General features: G+C 28.7%; 6 protein-coding genes across 7 annotated transcripts; 3 read left to right on the top strand and 3 right to left on the bottom strand.

The window, feature by feature from the left end:
* Positions 1–7,325: 7,325 nt before the first annotated feature.
* Positions 7,326–8,843, top strand: LOC122525586 (arginine-hydroxylase NDUFAF5, mitochondrial). Of its 2 annotated transcripts, XM_043648497.1 has the most exons (4): positions 7,326–7,637; positions 7,723–8,197; positions 8,277–8,461; positions 8,527–8,843. In XM_043648497.1, exons 1-4 carry the CDS (start codon positions 7,634–7,636, stop codon positions 8,811–8,813), a joined length of 951 nt encoding a protein of 316 aa, XP_043504432.1. In that variant the 5' UTR covers positions 7,326–7,633; the 3' UTR covers positions 8,814–8,843. The 2 variants fall into 2 exon arrangements, with proteins under 2 accessions (XP_043504432.1, XP_043504431.1); XM_043648496.1 differs by having other exon boundaries at positions 7,326–8,197.
* A 152-nt stretch (positions 8,844–8,995) lies between these two features.
* LOC122525606 (ubiquitin-fold modifier-conjugating enzyme 1) lies at positions 8,996–9,979 on the bottom strand. The gene is made up of 4 exons (XM_043648529.1): positions 9,777–9,979; positions 9,515–9,646; positions 9,232–9,399; positions 8,996–9,146 (listed from the first exon to the last, which is right to left on the bottom strand). Exons 1-4 carry the CDS (start codon positions 9,897–9,899, stop codon positions 9,042–9,044), a joined length of 528 nt encoding a protein of 175 aa, XP_043504464.1. The 5' UTR covers positions 9,900–9,979; the 3' UTR covers positions 8,996–9,041.
* A 587-nt stretch (positions 9,980–10,566) lies between these two features.
* Positions 10,567–13,035, bottom strand: LOC122525599 (SAP domain-containing ribonucleoprotein). Its single transcript, XM_043648516.1, has 7 exons — positions 12,757–13,035; positions 12,425–12,521; positions 12,285–12,346; positions 11,931–12,167; positions 11,726–11,854; positions 11,560–11,631; positions 10,567–11,495 (listed from the first exon to the last, which is right to left on the bottom strand). Exons 1-7 carry the CDS (start codon positions 12,805–12,807, stop codon positions 11,397–11,399), a joined length of 747 nt encoding a protein of 248 aa, XP_043504451.1. The 5' UTR covers positions 12,808–13,035; the 3' UTR covers positions 10,567–11,396.
* A 441-nt stretch (positions 13,036–13,476) lies between these two features.
* On the top strand, positions 13,477–14,950 carry LOC122525607 (mesencephalic astrocyte-derived neurotrophic factor homolog). Its single transcript, XM_043648530.1, has 5 exons — positions 13,477–13,654; positions 13,785–13,887; positions 13,999–14,123; positions 14,208–14,349; positions 14,441–14,950. The coding sequence occupies exons 2-5, from the start codon at positions 13,803–13,805 to the stop codon at positions 14,614–14,616; spliced, it is 528 nt and encodes a 175-aa protein (XP_043504465.1). The 5' UTR covers positions 13,477–13,654; positions 13,785–13,802; the 3' UTR covers positions 14,617–14,950.
* Positions 14,951–15,877: 927 nt separating this feature from the next.
* LOC122525614 (sushi, von Willebrand factor type A, EGF and pentraxin domain-containing protein 1-like) lies at positions 15,878–25,635 on the bottom strand. The gene is made up of 30 exons (XM_043648540.1): positions 25,336–25,635; positions 24,982–25,269; positions 24,636–24,891; positions 24,361–24,561; positions 24,124–24,288; positions 23,215–23,397; positions 22,705–23,121; positions 22,395–22,643; positions 22,075–22,323; positions 21,782–21,991; positions 21,614–21,708; positions 21,314–21,536; positions 21,035–21,247; positions 20,773–20,934; positions 20,405–20,701; positions 20,196–20,335; positions 20,023–20,122; positions 19,522–19,735; positions 19,256–19,413; positions 19,080–19,168; positions 18,901–19,010; positions 18,648–18,820; positions 18,360–18,574; positions 18,080–18,287; positions 17,827–18,000; positions 17,667–17,758; positions 17,459–17,595; positions 16,380–17,380; positions 16,142–16,321; positions 15,878–16,059 (listed from the first exon to the last, which is right to left on the bottom strand). The coding sequence occupies exons 1-30, from the start codon at positions 25,624–25,626 to the stop codon at positions 15,890–15,892; spliced, it is 6,660 nt and encodes a 2,219-aa protein (XP_043504475.1). The 5' UTR covers positions 25,627–25,635; the 3' UTR covers positions 15,878–15,889.
* Positions 23,258–24,068, top strand: LOC122525608. The gene is made up of 4 exons (XM_043648531.1): positions 23,258–23,410; positions 23,494–23,644; positions 23,714–23,831; positions 23,908–24,068. The coding sequence occupies exons 2-4, from the start codon at positions 23,514–23,516 to the stop codon at positions 24,046–24,048; spliced, it is 390 nt and encodes a 129-aa protein (XP_043504466.1). The 5' UTR covers positions 23,258–23,410; positions 23,494–23,513; the 3' UTR covers positions 24,049–24,068.
* Positions 25,636–26,433: the final 798 nt, after the last annotated feature.

Here is a 26,433-nt window from a genome sequence, read left to right on the forward strand (position 1 = left end):
ATCTGAAATATAAAGAGATTGCATTAGAATATTAAAATAATTGTTAAATAATCGATAGGAATGTCTATTGTTGTCTAAAAGATCGGAATATATGATCTATGTACCGTCCCCTTCGAAATCCACCGTTGAAATGAGACGTTGTCCTCTATGAAAGTACTTTTATTAAATGTTGTTTATATGACTTTGCGAACGTTGCGCATGTGTATAAAGGGTGTCATACATCTAATACATAATCTTTAAGATTATAACGTTCTCATTTTAGTATTCTTTTAATTTTTATGTAATTATTTAAATGCTCCTGCGCAGTAGTGACTTCGAGGATAAAATTTAGCTGTGATATAAGAAAAGTGCATTAGTGCATTAAAATAATTGTTAATGTATACGTAATGTACACGTATATGGAAATGAAAAATGAGATTACATTTCTCTAAACAATTATACAACCAATATATAAAAACAATTAATAAACAATATACTAATGGAAAATGTGAATTATTAAAGTTTACCATTACGATAGAAGAAAGCTGAGGTGTTTGTTCGTTTGAATACCATAAAAAAATTGCCTGGATTCATTTTACAATCTTGTAGGTTCTTCTTTTATGTATGTACTTGATACTTAAGACAATATGTAAGCCTAATTGATACTCTGCTTTTCCAAATCTTCAAATATTTGCAAATCTGAAAATCATAAGACTGTATTAGTAAAGTATCAAGTTATCCTTGTTAATATAATATTTAAAAACTTATGTGTAGAATAAAGACATTATACACTAAACACTTTATCATACTGCACAGAAAAACACACACAAAATTCATTTTTCTTATTAATCAAAAATAATTTTATTTTCCTACTAGGTGTACACGTTCCTTTATAATATTTAAAAAATAAGGAATAAAATAAAGAGGTTATTCACTAAAAACCGCACAGAAAAACATAATCGTATAGAAAAGAAACCTCGTTGCAGATATTTTAAAAACAATTGACATACAGCATTATAGCCATCCTTCAAGAATTAAAATAACAAGAGTTTTTCCATATCAATACAGAGTATGGGAATTTATACTTTCATGGTTGGCACGAGAGATGTCAATTGTTTTGTTTCAATTTATTTTAATTCTTTAAGGATGGCTATAGTGCTTTATGTCATTTGTTTTTAAGATTTCTATAACGTTATTTCTTATCTATACGATTGTGTTTTTTTTTAGGTTTCCAAACATTGGTAGAATACAGCATGAATACACATACTCATTGTCAGTCTAATTGTGTTTACTTTTCTATCTATATAATAATTGTGTTTACTTTTTTATATTGATATCAGCTGTGGTAAGTTTATCTCTTTTCTTTCATAAATTAAAGAAGATTAATATAAAAAGTATAAGACGGGGAAAAAGAGAGAGAGAAACATCTTATACAAATATACGTATACATATATAGACTCGTTCAGTTTGCTTGATACTTTATACTATAACTAATATATTATTACTAATAATTAGTATATACTAATAGATTCTTCTAATAAATAACTTCCAAATGATATAATCGAAAGATTACGATAATGTCGAGGATAAAAAATATTTTCGTAGAAAAAAATTCCATGTACATTTGTATGCATTTTTCTACGCAATCATATATATATCTTGTTTTACAGCATATCGACATACAGCAGGATATCGACTTATAATGTTCAATTTTTATTGTTTGGATTAATAAAGTATACATTTCAACAATTGTTATGTTCCTATATCCTATTTTTAACTATTCGATATTTTTCTATAATAGATGGAAATAATGCAAAATCTCAAGTAGCCATTGGTCGCAGCAGATGTCGCGCAGAGCGCGACCACCATTTTGTATACCTGTCATCTCGTTTAACTCAGGTAATTGAAAAGTATTGTACACTTTTCTATTATATATCAAACGATAGCTACACACAAGATTTTCATACGTGAGTGTTTTCAAAACGAAATATTGAAAAGTTCGATAGATATCTGTGAGAATGTAACGTCGATAGAGCTCGACGTGCCGCCAAATCTCACCAATGTTACTTAACAATATTTCTTCTAATTTCCAGCTTTTTTCATGGTATCGATACTTACTACCATCTCTAATGATGCTCTAATTAATTATTTTTCATAATTATGTATTCAAAGATCGTATTTCGTATTAAATTCGATTCCTGTAACATACACACACATACAGGCATATATGCATAAGTATAGGTAGCTCGTACACATACACTCATATATTTGATTTTCTTTATGTTATACTAATGTAATCTTTTTTTTTCCTTTTTTAGGTACCGAGCATTAGGAGAGTCCAGCAGGAATACATATACTCAGTCTAACAATTGTGTTTACTCTTTTTTATCTTCATATTCATCGAGGTAAGCGTTATTCTTTTTTTTAAACCATACAGAAATGTATACAAAGAGTGAGAACGAAAGTGAGAGAGAGAGAGAGAGAGAGAGAGAGAGAAAATAAGAAAACAAAATATTCTATCTACGGGCAATAACGAATGTGTACGTATATTCCAGGAATTTCTCGAAGTGAGAACAGAAGAAACGAAGACAGCCGAAAACAAAACGAAGACAGCCGAACGTTCGACATGAAGGACGCGGTTACGTGTTCATTCCTGATCATCCTTCAACGAGCTAAGATCTAACGAACGTGACGTATTAAACTATTATATATATATAACGTTATCGATTTTATTAACAATTTTTACTGATATTAAATACTTTATATGTAATTTTACACAAGTAGTGAGATAAAGGCAATTAATATTGCTTGAATTTATATTGATTCTTTATGATAAAATATCTTTAAAAGTGTGCAATGCCTTCAGGAATGATTCACAGGATATATTGTTCTATAATCTTTTTAGTATGTTTCAGCTTTTCAGAGTTTTATTTAATTTTATTTTATTCATCGTCATCCTAAGGGTAGGATACCCATCCTGCAGTCATCAATGAAGACTAAAAGTAAGTATATTTTCCTATTAAACGTTTCTATGATAACTTTAATGGTTTTTTATTATAACGATGATATTAATTGTTCTTTTTCTTTTTCTGTTTCAGAACATCATTGCAATCGAGCGCGTAGGCAATGAGGTACTCGTGTGTTGCATCGTAAAAATAAAATACAAAAGAATCGGAAAGTAAAGTCAGTGTTGATCGTCGCATGTTAAAGTTTCGTTTGCTCGGTTAAGAAACTCCGTAAGTTTCTTTTATTCGGTTTAAACGTGTGCTCATCGTCATCCTAAGGGTAGGATACCCATCGTGCATTCATCAATGAAGAATAAACGTAAGTCAATTTTTATTTTAAACACTTTCTCAATAATTATAATAATTTTTTTACTTACAACAATGATATTTATAATTTTGTTTTTATTTCTGTTTCAGATCATCATGGGAATATATCAGTGTTGGAAGTGTTTGTGAATTGTGTTTGTGAAGTGTTGCAAGTGTTCGTGCATTGCTATCGTGCGCGAAGCAATATACGGGAGTGTTGTATCGTTAAATATAATTAAAATCACGGATTAGAAGCACGTTCGTTCGTTTTCTTTTCAATTCCGTCGCGTTCGCGAACATTTTTGAAATATATATTAAATTAACTGCGACCAAGGCAGTAATTGCATTAGAGTTTGTTCGAGTAAAGTTGTATTTTTATCTTTAAACAGTCGCACAGACTGTTCGCGTATTAGAATCAGTGCATCAATGAAGATTTTTCTACTTGCATTGACTGTGTGCAAAGCAGTCTTTGAATTAGTTGTGTAGAATCAGTGATCGGGCGTATAAAAATTAAAATCAACGCGAATTAGAATCAGTGTTGTTCGCCGTATAATAAAATTTCGGTTTCGCGATAAGAAACTCATCTATAGTTTCTTATTTTCGTTTATACCGCGTTTTTAGATTCACGCGAGGTGCATCGCCATGGTGCAATTGAATTTCATCCCATTGGAATGCATTGTAAGTATCTATTTTTATTTACATTTTATTCGATTTTATTTTATATGATTTTGGATTATATTGCAATAACTTATCGTTTTGTTCTATTTTATTTTACAGATATGACGACGGACTTTCTACCTTATCAAAGATGTGGAATGAATCTTCGATGGATCTTCGATGGATCTTCGATGGATCTTCGATGGATCTTCGATGGATCTTCGATGGATCTTCGATGGATCTTCGATGGATCTTCGATGGATCTTCGATGGATCTTCGGTGGATCTTACAATACTTGCTGCGAAGTAGGAGTGTTTTGGAGCCATCGTAGAACTTCTTACACAGTGAGTCAAAAATTTAAAGTCCCTCCGGTGCTCAATCATGTCGAGGATGAAAGGTCCTAATCGGCACGAGTTACTGGTTGTAATTATTCCAATAAATTAGTGACGAGCACATGAGTAATTCCTTTCTAGGAGTTACTCATGAAAATTGTATATTGTATTGTATATTGTATTGTGTATTTTATATTAGTTCAGGATAGGTTTTCTTGTCTCACCGGTTAAATTCATTTAATTAATAATGCAATTCATTAATGCTCTTTCTTTTTTATTACGTGTATTGTTCGTAGTAAGTAGTGGAGAAATCGAGCATTTATTTACTCGTTTTCGTCGAGAAAAGCATGTAATAAATGTCTTACATGCATTGCTCCGTACTTAGTTTATCTAATCGCGATTAATTTTGATATATCGATACTTCGATATTACAAATAAATGAGCAAGAAAACAAACTCATTCGCGACGGATAGATTCTAGCAGTTAAGTGGTGGCTCAAAGCCCAGTTCTTTTATTAGAATAACCAACTTAATGAAAGGAGTCGTCCGAGGTTTTTAAATATATTAAAATATATTAAAAGATATTAAAAGATATTAAAAGATATTAAAAGTTAATATTTATCAAATAAATTGTAGAGTCCTTAGCCGCTTAGATAAATTTCTATAAAAATGTATTTATGTCTTATGTATATATGTGTTTTTAATCATATTTTTTAGATCAGGATTTTCAGCTTCTAATATACTAATCTCCCGTTTCTCCCCCCTATACTTTCTGCGTTCTCATCTATGCCTGTGCCCAGGTGCTACTCGTATAGGTGAGAAACGGTTAGTATAGGTTTAGTTTTAAGTTTTTCCCCTATTGGCGGCTGTCATTGTGCTAGTGATTGCACGGTGTACGTTGCACCTGTGTGTGCGTTTAGGTGTGTGCATTGTACATCGTTTCGCGACACGTAATACCGCGCTTATTATTTTTTAAAGTTATTGAATAAAAATAACTTGTAGAGTCACGTGTACGATACGAACTTTTTTTTTTAACAATCGTTTTGCATAGTAGAGTTACCGCATTTATTTGTGGAAACTTTGATATACTCGTATATTACTAGTATGCATATATACTAGTGTATACTTGTATTTTTGCTGTAGTTTTTTATGCAATAATCACTAGCCTTGGCAGACGATTACAGCGATCAGTACGTATACCCTTTAGCATATAAGTTTAGAAAACGTGGTTGAACTAGGGTGTCGGAGGTGCCTCGGGGCATGCTCTCTAGTTTAGGCTTTTGCACCCTGGTGGTATGTGAGAGAATCGTGGAGTGAGTGGGTGAGTACGTATGTGTATTTGTTCTTTTTAAATACGGGTAATTGGCAGACAGGTAGCATACTTCTTTGAGCGAATGTGAAAACTTTAATTTTAAGTAGGTAAGACCCAGGAAAGGCACTAGGCTTACTTTCACCCCGGAGTGGAAATTCCGCCTCCTGGTTTATACAGAATTGTTGCAAAATTTTATCATCTCATTCTATTATGCTTGTTTTGTAAATTTATTTTGTGACTCTTCTGTAATTTTGAGTATGTATCATAATTTATAGAGGTATTTGCAACTACTTGGAAGATTCATTTCTTTTTCGATTCTATTTCGAACGAGATAGAGTCGAATCAAATTGGCAAAGCCTGTGATGAATTTGATACTTAGTTTTAAGTATTATGAGATTAGCACTTCGCACAATAGCGATTTTCTCTTGTAATGAAGAATATTTGATATAGTTCAATATAACAAATGAATGAAATGAAAATATTGCAAGAAAATGCATTACATTTGTTGCATTATTAAATTTCAATTGAATTTTGTTATTTGATATTAAAAGTGCGACGTGTTATTAGGTCATCGATTGTAATTATCTGCTTGGACGTTTGATTAAATGTGCTCGTGTAATATTATGCAATGAACTCTAAGTTCATCCATAGTTATACGAGCTTGAATATAATTAACATTAAATATAAATTAATTTTTTCATAATTCCATATTAGAATCATAACGAAATAAAAGTTAATTTGCAAAAAAAGATATGAGATATCTTATCTTTCTTGCACGTTGAAAATGTCCAATGCAGTTTTCAGGGATGAAGAAAGAAGAGGCTAATGCCGAAGAGGCCCCCACTTAATTGTGGCTGAAGAGGGCAACTACATAGACTATTGAGTTATTTTCAAAGGTTCAACAGCAAGTTAGAACTTTTCGAGAATAGCTCTCTAGTCATATTTTATATTTTATTATATTACATTCTTGCTCGTCATTAATTTGTAGTTAGAGATGGACTATTCTATCTCCTTGGCACATCTAATCTGTGTGCCATATCGTCCAAAAGATGCATATGTGTTTAGTTAGAGTCAGAAATATCACAATTTTTGTATTATTAAATTTTGAAGCTTAAATAACGTTCGGTAAATATTACAGTAATTTCTCTTTTCTTGTGTCGTTTTTAAAATTTTTTATTGTGATCGTATTTTATTAAATTTGCAATTTTTCTTTTCTATAAGTATTTCGTAATAATTATTAGATATTATTTTTTTTTAGTAACTCGATATTTGTACTTTTCCCTTTTTTTTATTTTTTTTATATATACTTTATGTAAATGTAAAATCACGCGTTTAAATTTAATTTCATTGCAACGGTAAATAGAGATTTGATAAAAATAAATAAAGAATTCTGTTGAGAGAAAAGTGCATCTGCCAATTGGACGATTTGTATGTTAGGCTATTGTATCACTTGATTGTATGATTAATATAGTTTTCTTTTTGTTACAGGTGATCATCGTTGGATTTATCATCTACTCGTTTTGAGTTTCTTCTACTTTTTAAAATATATATCTATAAAAAACGCATTTCTGAAGGCACACACGTATTTAGACACTAAAAACTAAATATTATTATTTAAAATTTTCTTACAATATAACTATACCATATATATATATATATACAATAATACAATATTCTTCAATTTTACTTTATTCTTTAATACAATATTCTTTGATTGTATTGTACCATCATCACGTTAAATACCTACTTTCGCCCACTTGTGGTCTTGTTAGTAACTAGGATGAATCTGGTTGGATAACAAAGGGGACTTGATAGTTTCTGTGTACTTCTGTATTCTTTAAATTGAATACATTTGTTTACGTTATTATTTTAGGTTATAGAAAATTATATTAAATTTATAACAAATAGTAATTGTAATTTTTGAAAAACTACTATTTTTTATGCTAACATTCTCGTATCATCACGTATTATAACAATGATTTCAATAGTGTTATTTAAAAAACAGAAACATTTAGTGCAGATGACATTTGGCTGCTGTGATCTATGTGTAAAATCACTATTTAACAATTTAAATAATTACCATAGTACTTGTAATATCGCTACTTTTACTCCAACATTTGCATTACCACCAGGTAGTAGCATGAACATTTTTGATAGAAATGTTAAATTATTGCAAAGAGAACGTGCTGTCAATTCTCCCGATGTTAAACTGTATGATTACATTAAGGATGAAGTAGGATACAGATTATCGGACAGAATATTTGATATAAAGAGAACTTTCAAAAAAGCTTTAGATTTTGGCTGTGGACGTGGTCATGTATCTAAAAATATTTTTAAAGAATCCATAGAAGAATTGATTCTAACTGATATGTGTCAAACTGCGTTGCACCAAGCTGAAACTAATGAAGGAATTAAAGTTGAAAGAAAAATCATTGACGAAGAAGAATTGATATATGAACCGGACAGTTTAGATCTAGTCATAAGTTGTCTGAGTCTTCATTGGGTAAATGACTTGCCTGGATGCTTTAAAAGTATTAATAATTGTTTAAAACAGGATGGAGTGTTCATGGCTGCAATATTTGGAGGAGAAACGTTATATGAATTAAGGTTAATTGATTAATCTATTTGTACAATGAAATATATATTTCGCTCGTTCTTTCCTCAAATTCTGATATTGTATTACTAGAGGTTCTTTACAATTGGCAGAATTAGAAAGAGAAGGAGGAATTTCACCCCATATATCTCCTTTCACAGAGATTAGAGATATCGGATCTTTATTAACGAGAGCTAATTTTACTATGCTGACTATCGACACTGATGAAATAGTAATAGGATATCCTTCCATGTTTGAACTAATGTGGGATTTAAAAGGTTCATTCATTAAACAATTTAATATTTAAAAATTAGTACTTCTGTTATTTGTTATATTGATGCAGGTATGGCGGAAAACAATGCTTCAAAAAATCGCAAACTTCATTTAAATCGTGATACTTTAATGGCAGCTGCTGCAATATACAAAGAGTTATATGGAAAAATAAGAGAAGATGGAACCCCTTATATACCTAGTACATTTCAAATTATTTATTTATTAGGATGGAAACCACATCCATCACAACCTAAACCTCTTCAACGAGGTACCGGTCAGATATCTCTTAAAGACCTACACAAACTTGATGAAATAATAAGGGATAGTGCAAAGATAAAAATAGATGAAGATAAATAAATTTGTAAATAAAATATATATTAATATACATAATAGTATCTATTTAAATTAATAATGTATATAAAACTGTTTACATATTTAAAAATACAGGTAATAGTGTAATCATAAATAAATATGCAAATAATTCATTTAAAATAAAAAATGTGTGTAAGGCATATTCGATAAATATATTATTTTCGTGATTTTCATTTAAAATATATTACAAGTATTTATTTTATCTTTAATTATTTATTCTTGTTTGTCAACTTTTATTAACGGTCTCTCTGGTTTTTCATAATCTACTAGTCCTTTTTTTATAAGTTCAGGAATTTCTATAGCGAGCCATGGTCCTAGCTACAATTTAAAAGTAAATATAACTTATAGATCAAGTATAAAATATTATAACATAAAACTATAAATTAATATTTGATATACGCACACCAAGAGCCATAGCATGAGCGATACCAAATTTTGGTACATTACGTGCCCATAATGGTTTAAAATGATCTGTCAAACAAATTTTTCCACCTCTGTACATCTTCGCTGTTTTACCATCCAACTCAGGCAATGCAATTTCAGGTGCCGTTATAGGGTATGTTACAGGTATCTAATAATGTCAAAATGAAATATTTTCTATTAATTAAATGCTATTATTATGCTTCAATTTTTTAACCTCAAATATAAAAAAAACATTGAATATACATCAAAAATGAAATACTAACATCAAATTCAACTTCAAATTCATACTTCAAATAATTTTGTATGTACCAACATTTTCCAAACCATCTTGTACCTTCTTTATTTGATTCTAAACGAAACCAATCATTGTTTGATTCCTTGTTATTTTTAACATACTGTAAAGAAAGAAAAATAATATTATTTTAATAACATATTAAATTTTAACTTAAGAATCTTTCAAAATATTATTAAAGATTATTCAACATATGGAAACAATCATTTTTTCAAAGTAAAATGTGACATTACTGTAATTAGCACTTGATATTCTTCTTTTAATCTTTGCAACCATAAATTTTTGTCTCTAGGACCAGCTTTAGTTTGAAGCAAAGGAATACCACTTATTGCTTTATTTTTTAGATCATCCTCCATTGTAATTAATAATAAAATAAATCAGTACTGCACTCAAATTGTTGACAGCATCACACAACGTTGATTAACTTGAACGCCATCTGTAAAAAGCTCGAATTAATTTTCGTACACGAAAGCAAATACTTCTATTCTACCAATTACAGCACTAAAAACAAATATTTTTCTTAGAAATTATGTAGGTTAATAGGACGAATATTTCTCGAAATTTATATAGGTCAATAATATTCAAAGAAATTTAGACTAGCATATTTGTTCTCATTGTATATTCTCGAATGATAATATATATAATTTTAATATTATTCAAACAATATTAAACAATTTGAAATATTCATTATTTCCCGCTACATATGTAGTTATCCTACGTTTCACTAAGCGAGTCAAGAAGTAATTAATTAATAAATTTTATCTTGGATACAATCATTCTATTTATGGTATATATATCTTTTATAATAATTTAAAAAAGTAATATTTTTTCAAACCATTATTTACAAATATTTAAATAATACGAATCAAGCTGCCATATATGATCAGGCATTGAATGATGTGTATAGCGTATATGTAATACTATAATATAATTCGTAATAAATTGTTTAAACAATACTGCATTTGTTTAAAATATCATGCAGTTAATAATCTAATTTTAATATAAAATAATCGTATAAATCGGTTTTATTTCGATATGCTTTTAATTTAAACTTCAAGTCGAAATGTCAACAATGTGATAATAATAACGAATGCTCGAAGGACTTTGACTTTAATCAAATCAGTTTTCGTTTGTATTCCGAGGAGTAAACATCGTAGCTCTCTAGTTCAGCGTAGGATATTTTTGAAATAATTATTATTTCAGATAATTTTACATTTATTTATACAATATATAATATATACGTAAAACTATTATATAATTAATTAATATTTAAACATTACATGCATTAATTTGTTCTTTAGTAATACATGACATAATTTACGTTTCAACGGAAGTAATATTACTTACAATTAATAATATATAGTCTAAACATTTGCATTCTTTCGCTTTTCTCTAATATTTTTTATTAATTATTTTCTTCTTATGATAATATATACTTTATTAAATTTCAAAACTTAGTTAAATAGTACTTTAAGTTAATAGTAAAAAGTATTCAGCTTCAAAAATGTGCGCTTTTTATTTACATAGCAATATTCTTTACATATTAAAATAATAATATTACATTACTTTTTAATTACTAAAGAATGAAAACTGCAATATACTTATTATTATTTTTTTTTGTTTTTTAAGAACTTTTACAAATAAGCTACAAGGAATATCATTGTATGTAAGATTCATTTATCCATATTATAATACTGTTATCTTTGAAACGTTTTCTTTCTTATCCAATTTTTCTTTTTTTAAAGATGTTATTAAATAGATATACGTCACCTTTATAGTATCTTATTATTTTATTGCAAAGAAACAAGATATGTTGTAATTTAAATTACTGTTTTCGTATACAATAACGAATATCATTTAACAATTTTGACTTTATTAGGAAATACTTTCTCAGTTGGTTTCACCTCTCCAAATCTAGCTTTTCTCTTCTCTATTCGCGCTTCCAATTCGGCCTAACATAGAAATATATTACAATATTATTTGATATTTGTATTAGAAATATTTTTAAATCATTACCTTATCCATGAGACTAGAAACTGACATTCCAAATCTTTCTGCACGCTTTTTCAAAACCTCATAAGTCGTATGCTGCATACACAAATATACATACAAAAAATAATAATAAATAATTAACGAAATTATAAATTAATAATAAAACATTTGATTTAAAAAGATAACTTACGACGGGAGTCTTTACGGATGCAGCTGATTTGTTATTTTGATTATTAACACTAAATCTTGCTGATCGAGCTTCCTTCTTTGCAGCTTCCGATAATGGTAATCCAAATTTCTTTGCTCTCATTTCTAATCTCTATTACATAATAAAATATTATTAATTCAAATGTGTTAACATAATTAATAGTTAGATATATTTTATAAATAATTACCTCCTTGGTACCAAGCTCCGATAATTTAATAATTTTTTTCTCAGGAGATGCATTCTCAGAAGATTTAGTGTCAGTTTCATGTTTCTCTACTTCATCCAACTTAACATCTTCAATTACAGGCTTACGATTTAAAACTATTTTTTTTGTATTACCAACATTACTTTCTACAGATAATTTTCTCTTCTCGCTGATCTCTTGCGAATCTGGTTTACTTGATAATTCTTCTATTTCTTCATCCTAGAAAATTATATAATTCAATGAAATTTTCATGTATCATTTAAAAAATATTTTGATAGCACAAAACTGCGATCTATTAGAATATTATTATATAGAATAGTATTATCAATTACTTACACCAAGAACCGCATCTTCATCTAATATTTCCTCCGCTGTTTCATCCAAAGATAATGCATTATCTATAAAATAAATATACATATAAATATACTTATATACTTATTATGTGTAGAAATTGTATGCGTTGTTGCATTACATACCACCATGTATCGCTAGCTGAAGTCTTTCAACTAGTTGATTTTTGTTTCCTGTTGTAGGAAGACCTCTTTGTTTTAATTCCACCTTCAAATTAGCAATCTGATAAAATAATAACGTTTATTGATTAATATTACAAATTTGTAATCAATGCATTTTACTAATACAGACAATTTTACTTCTAGTAATAGTAACAGTTAATTCCACTGTAATGTTATATTTCTTATTCGTGATGATATAAAAAAGTAAATAAATTTTATTATAAAAATGGATACTTCTTCTAACGGAGAACAAATTAAAATGCAATAAAGTATTTAATTAGATTTAATTAATGCACCTTCATTTTCGAAAGTTCGGTTAATCCTTTCTCGTAAGATGAATCGGCCATGGTGTGTATGCTGTTTCTTTTAATAGAAATATATCAACTAAAGTTACAAATGAATTATCATCTCACATTAAACGCACTCTCACAAAAACTTAAAAATTAATGGAATAATCTTTAAATGTTATCACTGTTAATAATATTTTTGTCTATGTAACACTATAATCGATCGGCCGAAAACTTAACCAAAAATATGAACAAAGTATTACCAAAAGTTGATAAGTAAAACAAAAAAAAATATTAAAGTTGGCAACGTATATTTATATATATCATAAATACATATAAAAATATGTAATATGAAACTATTTACGCTATGTAATATTTATTTTATTGCGATTTTTTCGATGGAATTATTAAAATTCTCATTAATAATATTTTTTGGTTAAGACATTAGCCGATTAAGAGATTATATACGGTATCTGAAGGACCAATCAAATTGGAGTTTATTAGTAAACACTTTATGAATGGTCGTTTAAAGAATATTTGTACTATCGTGATTTGTGAATTTGAAAACATGAAAAATAACTTCTCATTAATTTTTAATGAATAATCATGATTAAAATTATAAAGTATTGATGATATTTGAATATTTGCATATCCCGTGATTGTTTTCTTTAGTTGTTAAATAGACGTAAATCATTTTAAAGTGAGGACCAATCAGAAGGCGCCAGCTCTATTTCCGGATTTTTGACAGTATCCAGCGTGTATGAAAGTAGCATGAAGTTTTGTTCGCTGTGTGCTCGATGAATCTGTTAAAATAGTGTTTCTTTGAATAAAAAGTTTCAATCAAATAGATTATTAAGTTCCATAACTGTTGTTTATTTAATAAACATCAATCGAATTGATTTATATCGTACGTATCTTGTATATCATTGCTGTTTCTTCTTAACCTATTAAAGCGGCATTTAATGTCGCAAATGTCATTAAAAATAGAGAAGTCTTTGTTAACATCAAACTGAAACGATTTATTAATTTTTTTTCAGAATACATTATTTATAAAAATGGATACTAAAATGTGGTTCGCTATCACTGTAGTTTTTAGTATGGTATCATTTATTACAGCATTAAAAGAAGGAGAATGCGAAGGTGATTTATTTATGTATATATTAGTGACAATATTTTATATATCTTATATATTTTATTTGCAATTAATGTGTTATCTCTTTACTAACTTTTTTTTAAATTTTGGTTTTGCAGTATGTGTAGTTACTGTAAATAAATTTGCTGAAACTTTAACAAGTGATGTTAAAAGCGATTATAAAAAGATAGAATCAGAGTTCAAAGAATTTTGTAAAACTACAAAGTCTAAAGAAAATAGATTTGTAAGTATGATTACTATTCAATAAAAGTAATTTTTGTGTATGAGCATGGCCATAAAAATGAAAATAATCTTGCTCGTATGTCAGTGCTATTATTTAGGTGGTTTAGAAGAATCTGCGACAGGGATCTTGGGAGAACTTAGTAAACCTTTGTCATGGTCTATGCCAGCAGATAAAATATGTGAGAAACTAAAGAAGAAGGATGCACAAATATGTGATCTACGATTTGGTATTTATATATTATTTTAATAAAATGTTACCGTGTATTAGAGATAATATTAACAATAGTAATCGTGTAACATTGTGTGCTTTGGTTACAGAAAAACAAATAGATCTTAGAACAGTTGATTTGAAAAAGTTAAAAGTAAGAGATTTGAAAAAAATATTGAATGATTGGGATGAATCGTGCGAAGGATGTATAGAAAAGACAGATTTTATTAAACGGATCGAAGAACTTAAGCCTAAATATTCGAGCAGTTCTAAAACGGAGCTTTGAAGAGAACTCTGAGATATAAATAAATAATTAAGATATCATAACTCAAATTGTGCATTATTCCATTGTTTGGCAGGAAAATTGATAGCAGTATTTAAAATACGTGTATATTTAATATTTATATATATACTTTTGTTCGATATAATTTTCTTTTCTTGTTTAAAAAATGTTTTATTTGCAAAGGAATATTAGAAATTATCTAATCAGATTACTTTTCCTAAATATTGTATTAGTTTTAAAAAAATATCTTTATCAGTTGTTAAACAACTCAGCAGTTACATCGTTAGGATATTTAAAGACAAATTTAAAAAACAATAATATGCTAACTATTTAATTACTTTCGTTTCTTCTCTTTTTTTTATTCTGACGAGGCTAAATGAATATAAATTAAGGATTATCAGATGGTGCTTCATTTATACAATATTTATAGATATAATTTTTTTGGAATGTAAGTTTTTCAAATCAAAATATTTTATGATATTTATATTTTCACTGCCCTTCCTTCTAATAGTCTGATGCAATATATCATCTTCATGTAATGCACACATTCCTATATTTAGAATTAAATGGTATGAAACATAGGATGTGCCAACAAAGGAAATTTAAAGAACTCGAATTTCATAAAAAGAAATAGAAAGCTATGATCTAATCATTTATCTAAATTTTTCAAAAATCATGCGAGTGAAGGGCATTGACGAGACATAACAAAAAAAGCAGGCAAAATTGCACAATATTTCTATGTCTATAGAAAACATTTCGTGATTTTAATAATATATATATATAAATATATATGTATATATATATATATATATATATCTAATTGTTCATTGCATTGTACAACCATAATACAATTATAGTAAATACTTATATTTGATAGACAACGAAATATTATTTTTGACAAATTTTTATAAACATTTAATTTTTAATATTAGATAAAAAAAAACAAAAAGATATACATTGTTGTAAAGCAATGTATATAAGCAAAAGTTTTCTTACTTTCAATATATTTTTATATGAACTTATGCTCATTTATCATTCATGTTAATTAGCTCACAAATAAATATATATATACACGCGTAAGAGTGTATGTAAATATATGTATATATGTTTACTTTGATAATTATAATTACGATATTATAATTATTATGAAAGATTCATTGCTAAAAATGAATATTAAAAAAAAAAATATACGATCGTTTACGTGTTTCTCCTTGCGTATTTTTATATATGTTTTATTTAATTATCATTTCTATATGCCGCAATATATTATCCATAATTATTTATTAATACATTGTGGTGAACTGCTCCATTTTCCATCTGAGTTACAAGTAATCGAACCTGTTTTTTTACCATTGGGACATATATAAACAACTTTTTCTCTAAATAAGTAGGATGGACCCTTAATAACTACTCCAGGTGGTACTACTGGTTTGCCGCATGATATTTCTGGAGATATAAAAGAAGAAATTATACTCTTGGTAAATACTAAAGTTAAAATATGTAATTATTTAATTAATATGTAACTTACTAGAGCACTTGCCCCGTATTTTGGACCATTTTCCATTAGGAAGACATTTTATAGTCGATTGGCCAAATATTCGATATCCCGGTATACACTCATAATGAATTATATCACCAATATTATAATCAGTTTCATTTTGTTTTAATACTGCATTAAATGGTAGTTGTGGATTTTTACAAGTGACATCTGAAAAGAATAATATAAATTTCTTTGTATAATTAATTAATCATAATTTTTTACTTACGTTTACATTTAGGCATCGTGGACCACGTGCCATTCGAAAGACATGTTAATGTTTCAGATCCTTCAAGAATATAGTTTTGTTGACAACCAAATGTAAAAATATTAGTCACATTTTTATAATCATTCATATTATTAATATCAACGAGTGTAGCACACAATGCTTCTTCACATGCTTCATTTGTTGAGTCATGTATTTGAATAAATTTATTATCGTGTTGTAAAAAATTCACAAGTTTCCATCGACTAGCTTCATCGCAAATCCATGTAATATTTAATTTTTCATTAATAGTAGAAGCATTCGAATCAGTTATACTATTTTGACATGTCATAATAATTCTTTTACCATAAATATCTCCTTCGATATAAAAATTAATATTACCATAAAAATTGCTCATATTTTTATAACTTTCCACTTTTTGTTCAGTTTTATATTGCACGTTATACAGTCCATCGAAATTTAACAATCGGAAAATCAAATGATTAGAAATCGGGCAATTACGTGGTTCACAATTTTGATTATCTGGAATCCAAGTTCCTTCTTTACTGCATATTCTACTATTTTCACCAATTAATTTATATCCTGAATTGCAAATAGCAAAAATTTCTGTGTTAGGAATAAAATTCTCTTTTAATTCTTGATTATGAAAATGTTGCATCGAATATAATTCTGTTGGAATTGCTGGAATTTCCAAAGTCAAATTGCCATCTATTTTTAAAAATATCTTTCCTTTTTCTATCGGTTTTGGCCAAGGACAATTTTTGGAAACACAATTTGGAAAATAACTGGACCACAAACCATCATTAGAACATTGAAGAATAAACATAGTAGAAGAATTATTAATATTTTCGAACTTATAACCAGAATCACAAAAATATCCTATAGTATCACCGTAAGAATAGTTTCTGGTAAAAAGATCATCTGTTAAATCTTCTTTTAACTGTGATAAAGTTAAAGATTCTTCTTTTTCTTTAGTAATTATTCTCATGTAACCATACTTTATTCTATATCACAAAAAAAGAAGATACATTTAGTTAATAACAAAAATAAATATATTATATAAAATTTATATTAAAATTTACTTTGCTGGTGGTGGACATCTGTAGGGAATACAAACTGCATTATCATGATTCCATACACCGGTTTCTAAACACGTTAAATATTTTTCTCCAACCAAACGAAACCCGGGATCACATTTAAATTCAATCTGTTGTCCTGCCTATATAAAATATCAATGAAATAAAAATTGACTCTAATATTAAACATTGTTTTTCGAGGAATATATTATACCTGTAAAATTGTGATATCATCTCTTTCATTTTCTTCTATTATGTATTCTATGTCCCCATGCTCTGGTGCCAGTAAACTTTTACATGTTACTCCTATCACAATAATGTTATGTTCAAAATTTTGTAAACTTGTTAATTCATCAAAATAATGTAAATTTTACCAATACAAATAGGTGGTAATCCACTCCATTTTCCATTAGATTTGCATACTCGACGTATGCTTCCACGAAGCTCATAACCACTAATACAAGAATAATAAATTTCATCACCAAAAAAGTAAGACCAGCCCCTTATATAACCACGTGGAAAATATCCAGGAAATCCACATTTTACTTCTAAAAAGAAATTACAAAAAACAAAAAGAACTCGAATTATAATACGATCTCAGTTGAAAATAATTTTGATAAATCTTACTCGAACATTTAGGTATATCAGAGCCTTCCCATTCACTATTCTTAAGACATTTTCTTCTTAATACTTTTTGTTCTCTGCCATTAAACTTAAGTACGTATCCGGGATCACAATAATAAGTTGCTTCTAATAAATCTTCTGTGGTATTTACGTTGCCTTTAAATGGTGCAACAGGTATAGAACAACCCTGACAAAATTGGCTGTTTATGATCTAAAAAAAAATCAATGATAAATAAATAAAAATTAATATTTTTACTATCAAAATAAAAAATGATATAATCACCATAATATTTCCATATACGTATTCTAATATGTGAGACCATGTAAAAAGAGTGCCATAGTATTTTTCGCATGTTCTATACAAGTGCATTATATAATCATTTGTAAAAACTGAATCCCAAATATCTAGTAATGTAATATTACCCACGAATGATTCTGATTCAGAAAAACCACCACCCATTCGATCTTGTTCTTGTCCAATAATGAAAGATCCATTAGCTAAAAGAAAAACATCAGTTTAATTTTTGAAATCAATAACAAATAATAAATTAAAAATATAATGGAGAACTACCTGGAATAGTTAAACCTTTTGCTAAATTTGTACCAGTATCTTTAAGGATTCCATCAAGAAAAATATTCCAAGACCCATTAGTATTCTCCCATGTGATGCAAAGAAAATGCCAGTAACCATCATTAATTTTAACATCAGTTACAATTCCTCGTCCGTTGATATATAATACAAATCTATATATAACATTTGTTATTATTATATATAAATATTTAAGATGAGATTTTAAAATAACAAAAAACTATAGAGGATTTACCCATTATAATCTGTTATTGTAAGTGCATTATCTTGTTCATGCGTTGCATATGAAAGTACAGTGCCATAATTAAAGGTATCCAAAGTTTGCAACCATACAGTAATAGTCAACTAAAAGAAATTTAAAAAATAATAAAATATGCAGACTTCGCAATCTTTATTCTTTTATTAATTTATTACCTTTGATATATTTTTTATTGGGCCTTTCATCATCACATAATCAGTTGTACTAGATCTCGTAAAATGCATGACATAATCAGATGTCAATTCTTTGTTAATAAAAAAGATCTCATTGAAAATTTAATTTCAACTCAGAATTATTAAATAAATTCATTCAATATATTTTATGAGCTTACCAATTTCACAGTTATTTCCTATAAATGCTGGAGGACACAGACAAGTATAATTAAAAGATATACTGTTACATTGTCCACCATTTCTGCAAGGTGAGCTACTGCAATAATCAATTTTATGTGTGCAATCTCTCCCTGTATATCCAATTGGACATTCGCATCTTTTAAAAATAATAAAATACATATACATCGAAATATACTTATACGTCCAAAAATCTCTTTTATAAAATATAATGGAGTAAACTCATTGAATAGTTTAAAATTCAAACCTGTAACTATTTCTTGTTGCATTTTTTTCTCTGATGTTTATACAAATTGAATTTTTATGACAAGGAAGCCAATCGCATGGTAATAAATTGCAACGACGCCCTAAAAATCCTGATGTGCAAGAACAATACCACGTTTGATTTACAGTGTTACATATTGATCCTTTTTCACAAGGCATGGGATAACAGTGATTTACAGAAGTTTCACAGAAAGAACCTAAAAGTATTGATACAAAGTTTTATAAGGAGTCACTTAAAATATTAAATTGTCCCATAAGTTCCTTCCTTTTTTTTGATGCGACTTCAATAGACAATATTTGTTGTTTAAGGTTGATTTATTGTATTATATATGAACCATTCTGTTCTATTACCTTCTTCCATCTCTCAGAAAGCTTGCATGATTACAAACATAGTCGGCTCGAAATTATACATAGTGTGGCGCGGAAAGAACTTATGGGACAACCTAATATATAAAAGTATTTAATAACATATATGCATAATTACCTTCAAAGCCATCTTTACATACACATGCATAATCATTTTCTGTGCTAACACACTTTCCATCATTTTGACAAGGATTATGAGTACATTCATCGATATAAACCTACAAATTAAATTAAAAAATATTTTCTTTGCATTTTTGCCAATTGTTCATAATCAATAATTCATTTTCTTACCTCACAGTTCATTCCAGTGTAAGAACTTTTGCAAGAGCAATAATAAGGCATTTCTTTATTAGTTTCATTCGCAATGCATAATCCTTCGTTTAAGCATGGTGAAGATTTGCATGGATTTTGAAATATCTCACATTGTGTGCCTAAAAAAAAATTATTATTGAAAATTTATATTAAATGAAAATTCAGATGATGAAAATTTATATTCCTACCGACATAATAATCACGACATTCGCAACTAAAATCTTCATCTTCTTTTTCTAAACACTGACCATCGTTCAAACAAGGCTTTGTATAACAAATATCATTTCTTGTTGCATTAAGATTTATGCATTCATTTATATTTACAGAACCACGATTTTGTGTAGTTGAATTCGTAGGACATGATAAACATGTATTTTGTCCGTATTTTGGTTGATAAAAACCAAAAGTGCAAGACATGCAAGGTTCTATAGATATAACAGATCCATGATGTCTTCGTTTAGAAAAATAACCAGGCTGACAAACAGCTGAAAAAATAAATAATATTATAAATATTTAATATAATATTTATACTCTTTCATATTAATTATACTCTTACATATACAATCTTGTAATGATTTCGTACGCATTCTTCTAGTATAAGTATTTTTAGGACATTTTTTGCATTGTATAGATCCAGGTACATCTTGATATTCTCCAAAAGGACATGGTCGACACTGTTTTGCAGAAGTATTGTGAAAAGTACCTAAGGGACATTTAACTGGAAAAAATAAATAAATTGTATAATTAATAATTAGATTAATAATTAGATTATATTAATTTCTAAATATATTTAGGAATAAAAAATATGTCTTTCTCACTGCAAGTATTCTTTCTAGATAGACTTCCAAGTTCACACAAATCTTGTATCTCTCCAAATATAACATGCAAATTAAGTGCAAGCTTAGCTATCTCTTGATTAGTTTTATTATTGAATAAATCAAGTTTCCCAGAACGCGTCATCAATTCAATTTTTTCTCTTAACTCTTGCAATCCTTTTTTTGGATTGTCGCGATTTTCTTTTATTATTTTTCCTATAATCGTTAATTATAATATTTCATAAGATGATCAATCTTTTTATTGATAATGTTTATACGTACCAATGAATTTGAATTTAATTTCAATCTTATCTCTCTTCCTCTTTAGTTTATCCTCATCTTTTTTATAATCCCGTCGAACCCTTACCAAATTCGAATACAAATTTTTCTTTGTAAAATTGTCGTCTTCGCATTCAGGATCAAAACTTACGAGATTACATTCAACATCGTTATTGCAGATATCAATTAGCTTTGATCTTAAGTCTTCGGTAATGCGATCGGTTAACTACACACGTCAATGAAATAATAATCAATAAGTTTAACTAGAAATTTGTTAAACGCTAAATACTTAGATGTGCTCACTTCCCGTAAATTTGTTGAGTTATTACACAACGATTTAGTATCGCCTTCGAGAGCTATATTTCCTTCTACAAATACAGTTTCTAGTTGTTCAGATTCTGTGGAATTAAAAATAAATAAGCATAACATATAAATTAAATAGTATATTTAAATAAAGTAACATATACCAACCCAAGCAATCAGACATAACATAATCATTCGAAGTTCCATTTTCTTTGTTACATTTGAATTGCATATCCTCGTTTGCAGTACCAAGATACGTTGTTTCTTGCACCAATTCATACCCTTCACTGCAGACAGTCGTGCACTGTGGCGTTTGATTTGCATTGTACAAACAATTAATGCGCTTGTTTGAAGGTACAGTAATATTTTTGCATATGTCTGAAACCATGTTTAAATATAAACAATTTAATAATAGAATTTAATATTAAAATAAAATATTTTTGTTTAATTATATCTTTTACCTTTAACAGTGATATTTAATACACAATTCGCAGTATTTCCGTACATATCGGTAGCATTGTATACGATTTGTGTTTTACCAATTGGAAACACGTTATCCTCAGGTCTATGACTTTGTTCAATTCGTATCAGTAATTTGGAATTGTCGTAAAATCCTGGCTCGTTCCAGCTGACATTAATTGCTCCAGTTTCACGATCAGTAAATATTACTGGAGGGTCTACACAATTTTCGACCATAGGTGGTTCCTTGTCTTTAAGAATTAAAAATATTATCACACAAATAAATTCATTTTTATTATAAGACATGGATTCTTCAACTTACCCATCACTTTGACTTGGAATTTACATCTTGCTTTATTTCTACTCGCATCTTGAGCTACGTAAACGATATTACGAGTACCAATTTTCATTTTTCGTGGAAGAACAATATGTGGTTTGCTCCAAACAGCAACAGAGTCATTGTCGTTATCGATAGCTTCTGGTACTGTCCAGTTAACATAGGCATAATTTTTACTGGGCAAATTTTCGATGGTTATAGAAGGAGGACAGGTGATAACTGGTGGAGTGTTATCTAAAAATATAAATAAAATAATTCAATAAAAAGCAACAATTAATTTATTAATAATACCGACCTATGCAACGATTGACGGTACGGCGTTGTGACCAAACACCTGCACGACCACCACATGACCTAATTCGTGGTCCTTCTAACTTGTATCCTTTTTTGCACGAGATAGTACAATTCATGGAGAAGGATAATTTTTCAGGACCAGTGCAATTCTTAGGCAAGATCATACCATTTGCTAATTGTTTTAAGGGTTCACATTTAATCGGTTTACAAGTTGTTTCCAAACCATCCCAACGTGAAAGAGGCAAACAATTTCTAACTTTACTTCCTCTCAATTGGTATCCAAGATCACATCTAAATTGGCATCGTGTATCAATGGGATAAGAAGTTAAATCTTCTTTCAATCGATCTTGATAAACGTCGTCATGTTGACAACGAACACGTCCATATTGAGGTGCTCTTAATGCTGGACAAGTCTTTACTGTTAAATACTTTCTCTTTAGCATTAATTAGACATCCTTTTATTAAACGAGATAAAAGATTAATTCATCGACATGATAATTATTAAACTTACGTGAACACTGTGCCTCGTTGCCAGACCAAATCCCATTCTTTCCACAAAGTCGAATGCTATCACCAGTCAGTTGAAATCCTATTTTACATCTTATACCACAAGCAGCATTCACCACGTTGCTACAGGCATTTGCTTTCACCAAATATCCATTTTCTGGTACTTTTAATTTCGGGCACGTTATAACTAAAAGAAAAAAGTATGTATATGATGTGAATAAAAGTACAATAATTTTCATTTGTTTTCGAGATAACAATTAATTCAATCATGTCCGCTTAATAGACACTAATTAAATCTCAACGATGGATCCGCGAGATAACAAGCCCCGCGATTTCGTTGCTGCAATTCGAAATTTAAAGGAAGAAATAAAGAAAACAAGAGCGATGCAAATGATGTGGTTTCAAACGTATGGCCCTTTGCTAGATGAATACGAGTACGAAAATGATTCTGATTAAGATCAATGTGTATGTAATTGTTATTTTTATCAGTAACTATTTGATAGAAACGTGAAAAAGAAGATGACAGAGTTGTACGAGAAAAAACACGTTGCAGTTACCGATGATTCATCTATCAAAGATGAAAGATCTTGCTTACCTACACCAGAAACGAGCAATCGCGAAGTACGATCACTTAAAAAAATCAATATATTTAAATACTTAATTTATATTATTTTCATATCAATTATATTTTTGTTAGTATGGTTGGCTCGCAATGAAGCCAGAATTTCAATTAGAAAAATACGGATCGTATACAATCGATAGAATCTATCCTATGAAAACTAAAACTCTGCTACAGGGAAATATACCAATACTTGCACCTGGAAAAAGCTTGATTTAATAAATATTGAATTTTATCTATTCTTAGAAAATTTCTTTTGCAAGATAAATATATGCTGAATAGTTTTACAATTACCTTCACATTTTCTCCCATCGGTAGTGAATCCAAAACCACAAATACAATCCTCCACTGTAGTAGCAGGAACCTTCACAGTTACATGATTAACATCTGGACAAGGTAGACAAATAGATGTTGAATCTCCAGAAATATAGCCGGAAGCGTAAGTTCCATTTGGACATGCTATATAAAATTAATAATTATAAGAAATATAATTGTTAACAATATTAATAAAAATGACAAGAATATACTCACGTTGGCAAGAACCTTTAAAACCAGAGCCAAAGAATCCAACTGGACAAATACAAGCGTAATGACCAGTTGTTACACCACACGAACAAGTTGCTATATCATCGCAACAATTACTTTCTCTAACTTTGTACATTTCATTGTTCATACATAAAATATCGCAATCACTGCTGACTGCCATAGGCACATACTTCCCTGTTTTCAAGTCTACGAAAACGATTATTATATTGCAATTAATCATATTCTTGATAAAAAAAAAAGTAATATACTTTGATTCTTACCATGATGCAAAGCACGGCGTGCTAATGCTTCGAATTCGGCAAAACTATCCAAAAAGTAACTGTGAGCGTATTCAGGATTACTAGCGATATCATGAAGTTCCTTAATATTACCAGTACGTATTCCAAATGTAAATATCATAACACCAGCATTCTTCAAAAGATCAGCAATAGGACGTGGATCTCCACCGTTGCTGAAGCCATCGGTTATGAGAAATATTACTTTCTTCGCCATTTTTCGACCTTTTTCAAAAATGTCCTAATTACAAATAATCTTATTAGAATATTCTTTTCTTTGGAAATAATTAATTTCTCACAATAAATATCATTAATGTTTTAAATTACTAACAAGAGCTTCGAAAAGCGCACCACGCGTATATGTTCCACCACCGGTATAACTGATGTTATTGAGTTGTCTATTAAGTAAGAAACATTTGTGATTGTCCTTTCCAGTTGTAGATATTTGATCAACGTTACGATTAATATTTCTTCTTCCTCCAAAGGTGACAATTGCAACTCTTGTCGTCAAGGGTTCTACCGTAAATTCAGATAAAAGTTTCTTCACAAAATTAAGCTCGCTATGGAAGTTGTGCAGACCAATCGAACCAGATGCATCCACGAGGAATACGAGTTCTACCTGGCAAAAGTGAAATGGTCATTTGTATCCTTAGAAACAAAACTAATTTGAATCATTTGTTTTTACCTCATTGGTTTCGTTTCTCAAATTATCTATGTGGATCTTTAAAAGATGTGGCAACAAGTCCGCTTTTCTTCGAATCATTTTGCTTTCATTTTCTAAACTATCATGTAAATATTGATTGTTATTATAATCTTCCTTGGCATAACTCCAAGTTGTTGATGTTAAATCAATTTCATCGGTGTTACGAATCTTGAAAGTATTGTTTGATCGTAATTTGCTTACTTTGGAATACTTTGCAAAGATAAAAGAAGCTCCATTGATTAATAGAAATATTTTCCAATGTGAAACTAACATTTTTTACAATACGTGTACACTCTAATTATAATTTTGTTTTTTTATTTTTATATTAAAAACAGTTATCATAAAAAATATATTCTACAATAGGATTAGAAGAATATATAAATAGAATGATGAAGTAGAGTCACAAAAATCACAATTCATGATAACAAAAAAAAAATAGAATACGAACTGTTTAACGTAAAAGGCTGACTGATACTCTACTTATGCAAATACTTCGACGAACTAACGTAGAATAATCGGAGAGTTTAGAAATACGCGAGAACAAGGGAGCCTCTGTTCCATACTTAAATATAAAAAATGCCTCTATCTTCGTTTGATGTCTCGGCATCTCGTCGCTCCTGATTAAATGAAAAATATTTCTAATATATATCGGGTATATTCATTAACGAAATGAATAAAAACAATTTAGTATCATATAAATAAATAAATAAATAAATAAATGTAAACATATACAAAAATTTTTTAAAAAGTCGTGTTATTAAAGTTCATTTCTTTTTTGATATGATTCTAAGCCAAAAATATATACATTGTAAAATAATTATTTTAAAAACTAATATATATATTACGTAAATGTGTAATATCATTTAAATTAAGCAGTTATATAAATAAGGTTACAGATAAGACTACCAATATTACGAAGATCGCATCCCAAAATGTGACTGAAATAGAAAAAAGTATTTTTTAATTTTTTTCGTTATTTTATTCGTTATTTTATTCGTTATTTAATTCTATTACTTTACTTAAAAAATAAAAGTATTTATGAAGACAGAGATTTCTTTTAAAGTTCAAAGTAGAGAGAAG

The sequence above is a fragment of the Polistes fuscatus genome, unplaced genomic scaffold, assembly GCF_010416935.1.
Source record: "Polistes fuscatus isolate 324 unplaced genomic scaffold, CU_Pfus_HIC Scaffold9, whole genome shotgun sequence".
NCBI lineage: Eukaryota > Metazoa > Arthropoda > Insecta > Hymenoptera > Vespidae > Polistes > Polistes fuscatus.

Bases quoted from the DNA above. Each gene is read 5' to 3' on its own strand.
- LOC122525586 (XM_043648496.1), top strand. From the start codon at position 7,566: ATGATTTCAATAGTGTTATTTAAAAAACAGAAACATTTAGTGCAGATG. The intron at 8,198-8,276 runs GTTAATTGATTA...TTGTATTACTAG, and splicing joins GAAACGTTATATGAATTAAG to AGGTTCTTTACAATTGGCAG. The intron at 8,462-8,526 runs GTTCATTCATTA...ATATTGATGCAG, and splicing joins ACTAATGTGGGATTTAAAAG to GTATGGCGGAAAACAATGCT.
- LOC122525606 (XM_043648529.1), bottom strand. From the start codon at position 9,899: ATGGAGGATGATCTAAAAAATAAAGCAATAAGTGGTATTCCTTTGCTT. The intron at 9,400-9,514 runs GTTAGTATTTCA...TGACATTATTAG, and splicing joins AATTTGAAGTTGAATTTGAT to ATACCTGTAACATACCCTAT. The intron at 9,147-9,231 runs GTGCGTATATCA...TTTAAATTGTAG, and splicing joins CTCATGCTATGGCTCTTGGT to CTAGGACCATGGCTCGCTAT.
- LOC122525599 (XM_043648516.1), bottom strand. From the start codon at position 12,807: ATGGCCGATTCATCTTACGAGAAAGGATTAACCGAACTTTCGAAAATG. The intron at 11,855-11,930 runs GTAATTATTTAT...ATTATGTAATAG, and splicing joins CGGAGCTTGGTACCAAGGAG to AGATTAGAAATGAGAGCAAA. The intron at 11,496-11,559 runs GTAATGATTTAA...TTTCTATGTTAG, and splicing joins TTTCTAGTCTCATGGATAAG to GCCGAATTGGAAGCGCGAAT.
- LOC122525607 (XM_043648530.1), top strand. From the start codon at position 13,803: ATGGATACTAAAATGTGGTTCGCTATCACTGTAGTTTTTAGTATGGTA. The intron at 13,888-13,998 runs GTGATTTATTTA...TTGGTTTTGCAG, and splicing joins AAAAGAAGGAGAATGCGAAG to TATGTGTAGTTACTGTAAAT. The intron at 14,124-14,207 runs GTAAGTATGATT...CTCGTATGTCAG, and splicing joins AGTCTAAAGAAAATAGATTT to TGCTATTATTTAGGTGGTTT.
- LOC122525608 (XM_043648531.1), top strand. From the start codon at position 23,514: ATGGATCCGCGAGATAACAAGCCCCGCGATTTCGTTGCTGCAATTCGA. The intron at 23,645-23,713 runs GTACGAAAATGA...ACTATTTGATAG, and splicing joins CCTTTGCTAGATGAATACGA to AAACGTGAAAAAGAAGATGA. The intron at 23,832-23,907 runs GTACGATCACTT...TATTTTTGTTAG, and splicing joins CAGAAACGAGCAATCGCGAA to TATGGTTGGCTCGCAATGAA.
- LOC122525614 (XM_043648540.1), bottom strand. From the start codon at position 25,626: ATGTTAGTTTCACATTGGAAAATATTTCTATTAATCAATGGAGCTTCT. The intron at 17,759-17,826 runs GTAAAATTTACA...TTATTGTGATAG, and splicing joins ATTACCACCTATTTGTATTG to GAGTAACATGTAAAAGTTTA. The intron at 16,322-16,379 runs GTAAGTAAAAAA...TATTCTTTTCAG, and splicing joins CACGATGCCTAAATGTAAAC to ATGTCACTTGTAAAAATCCA.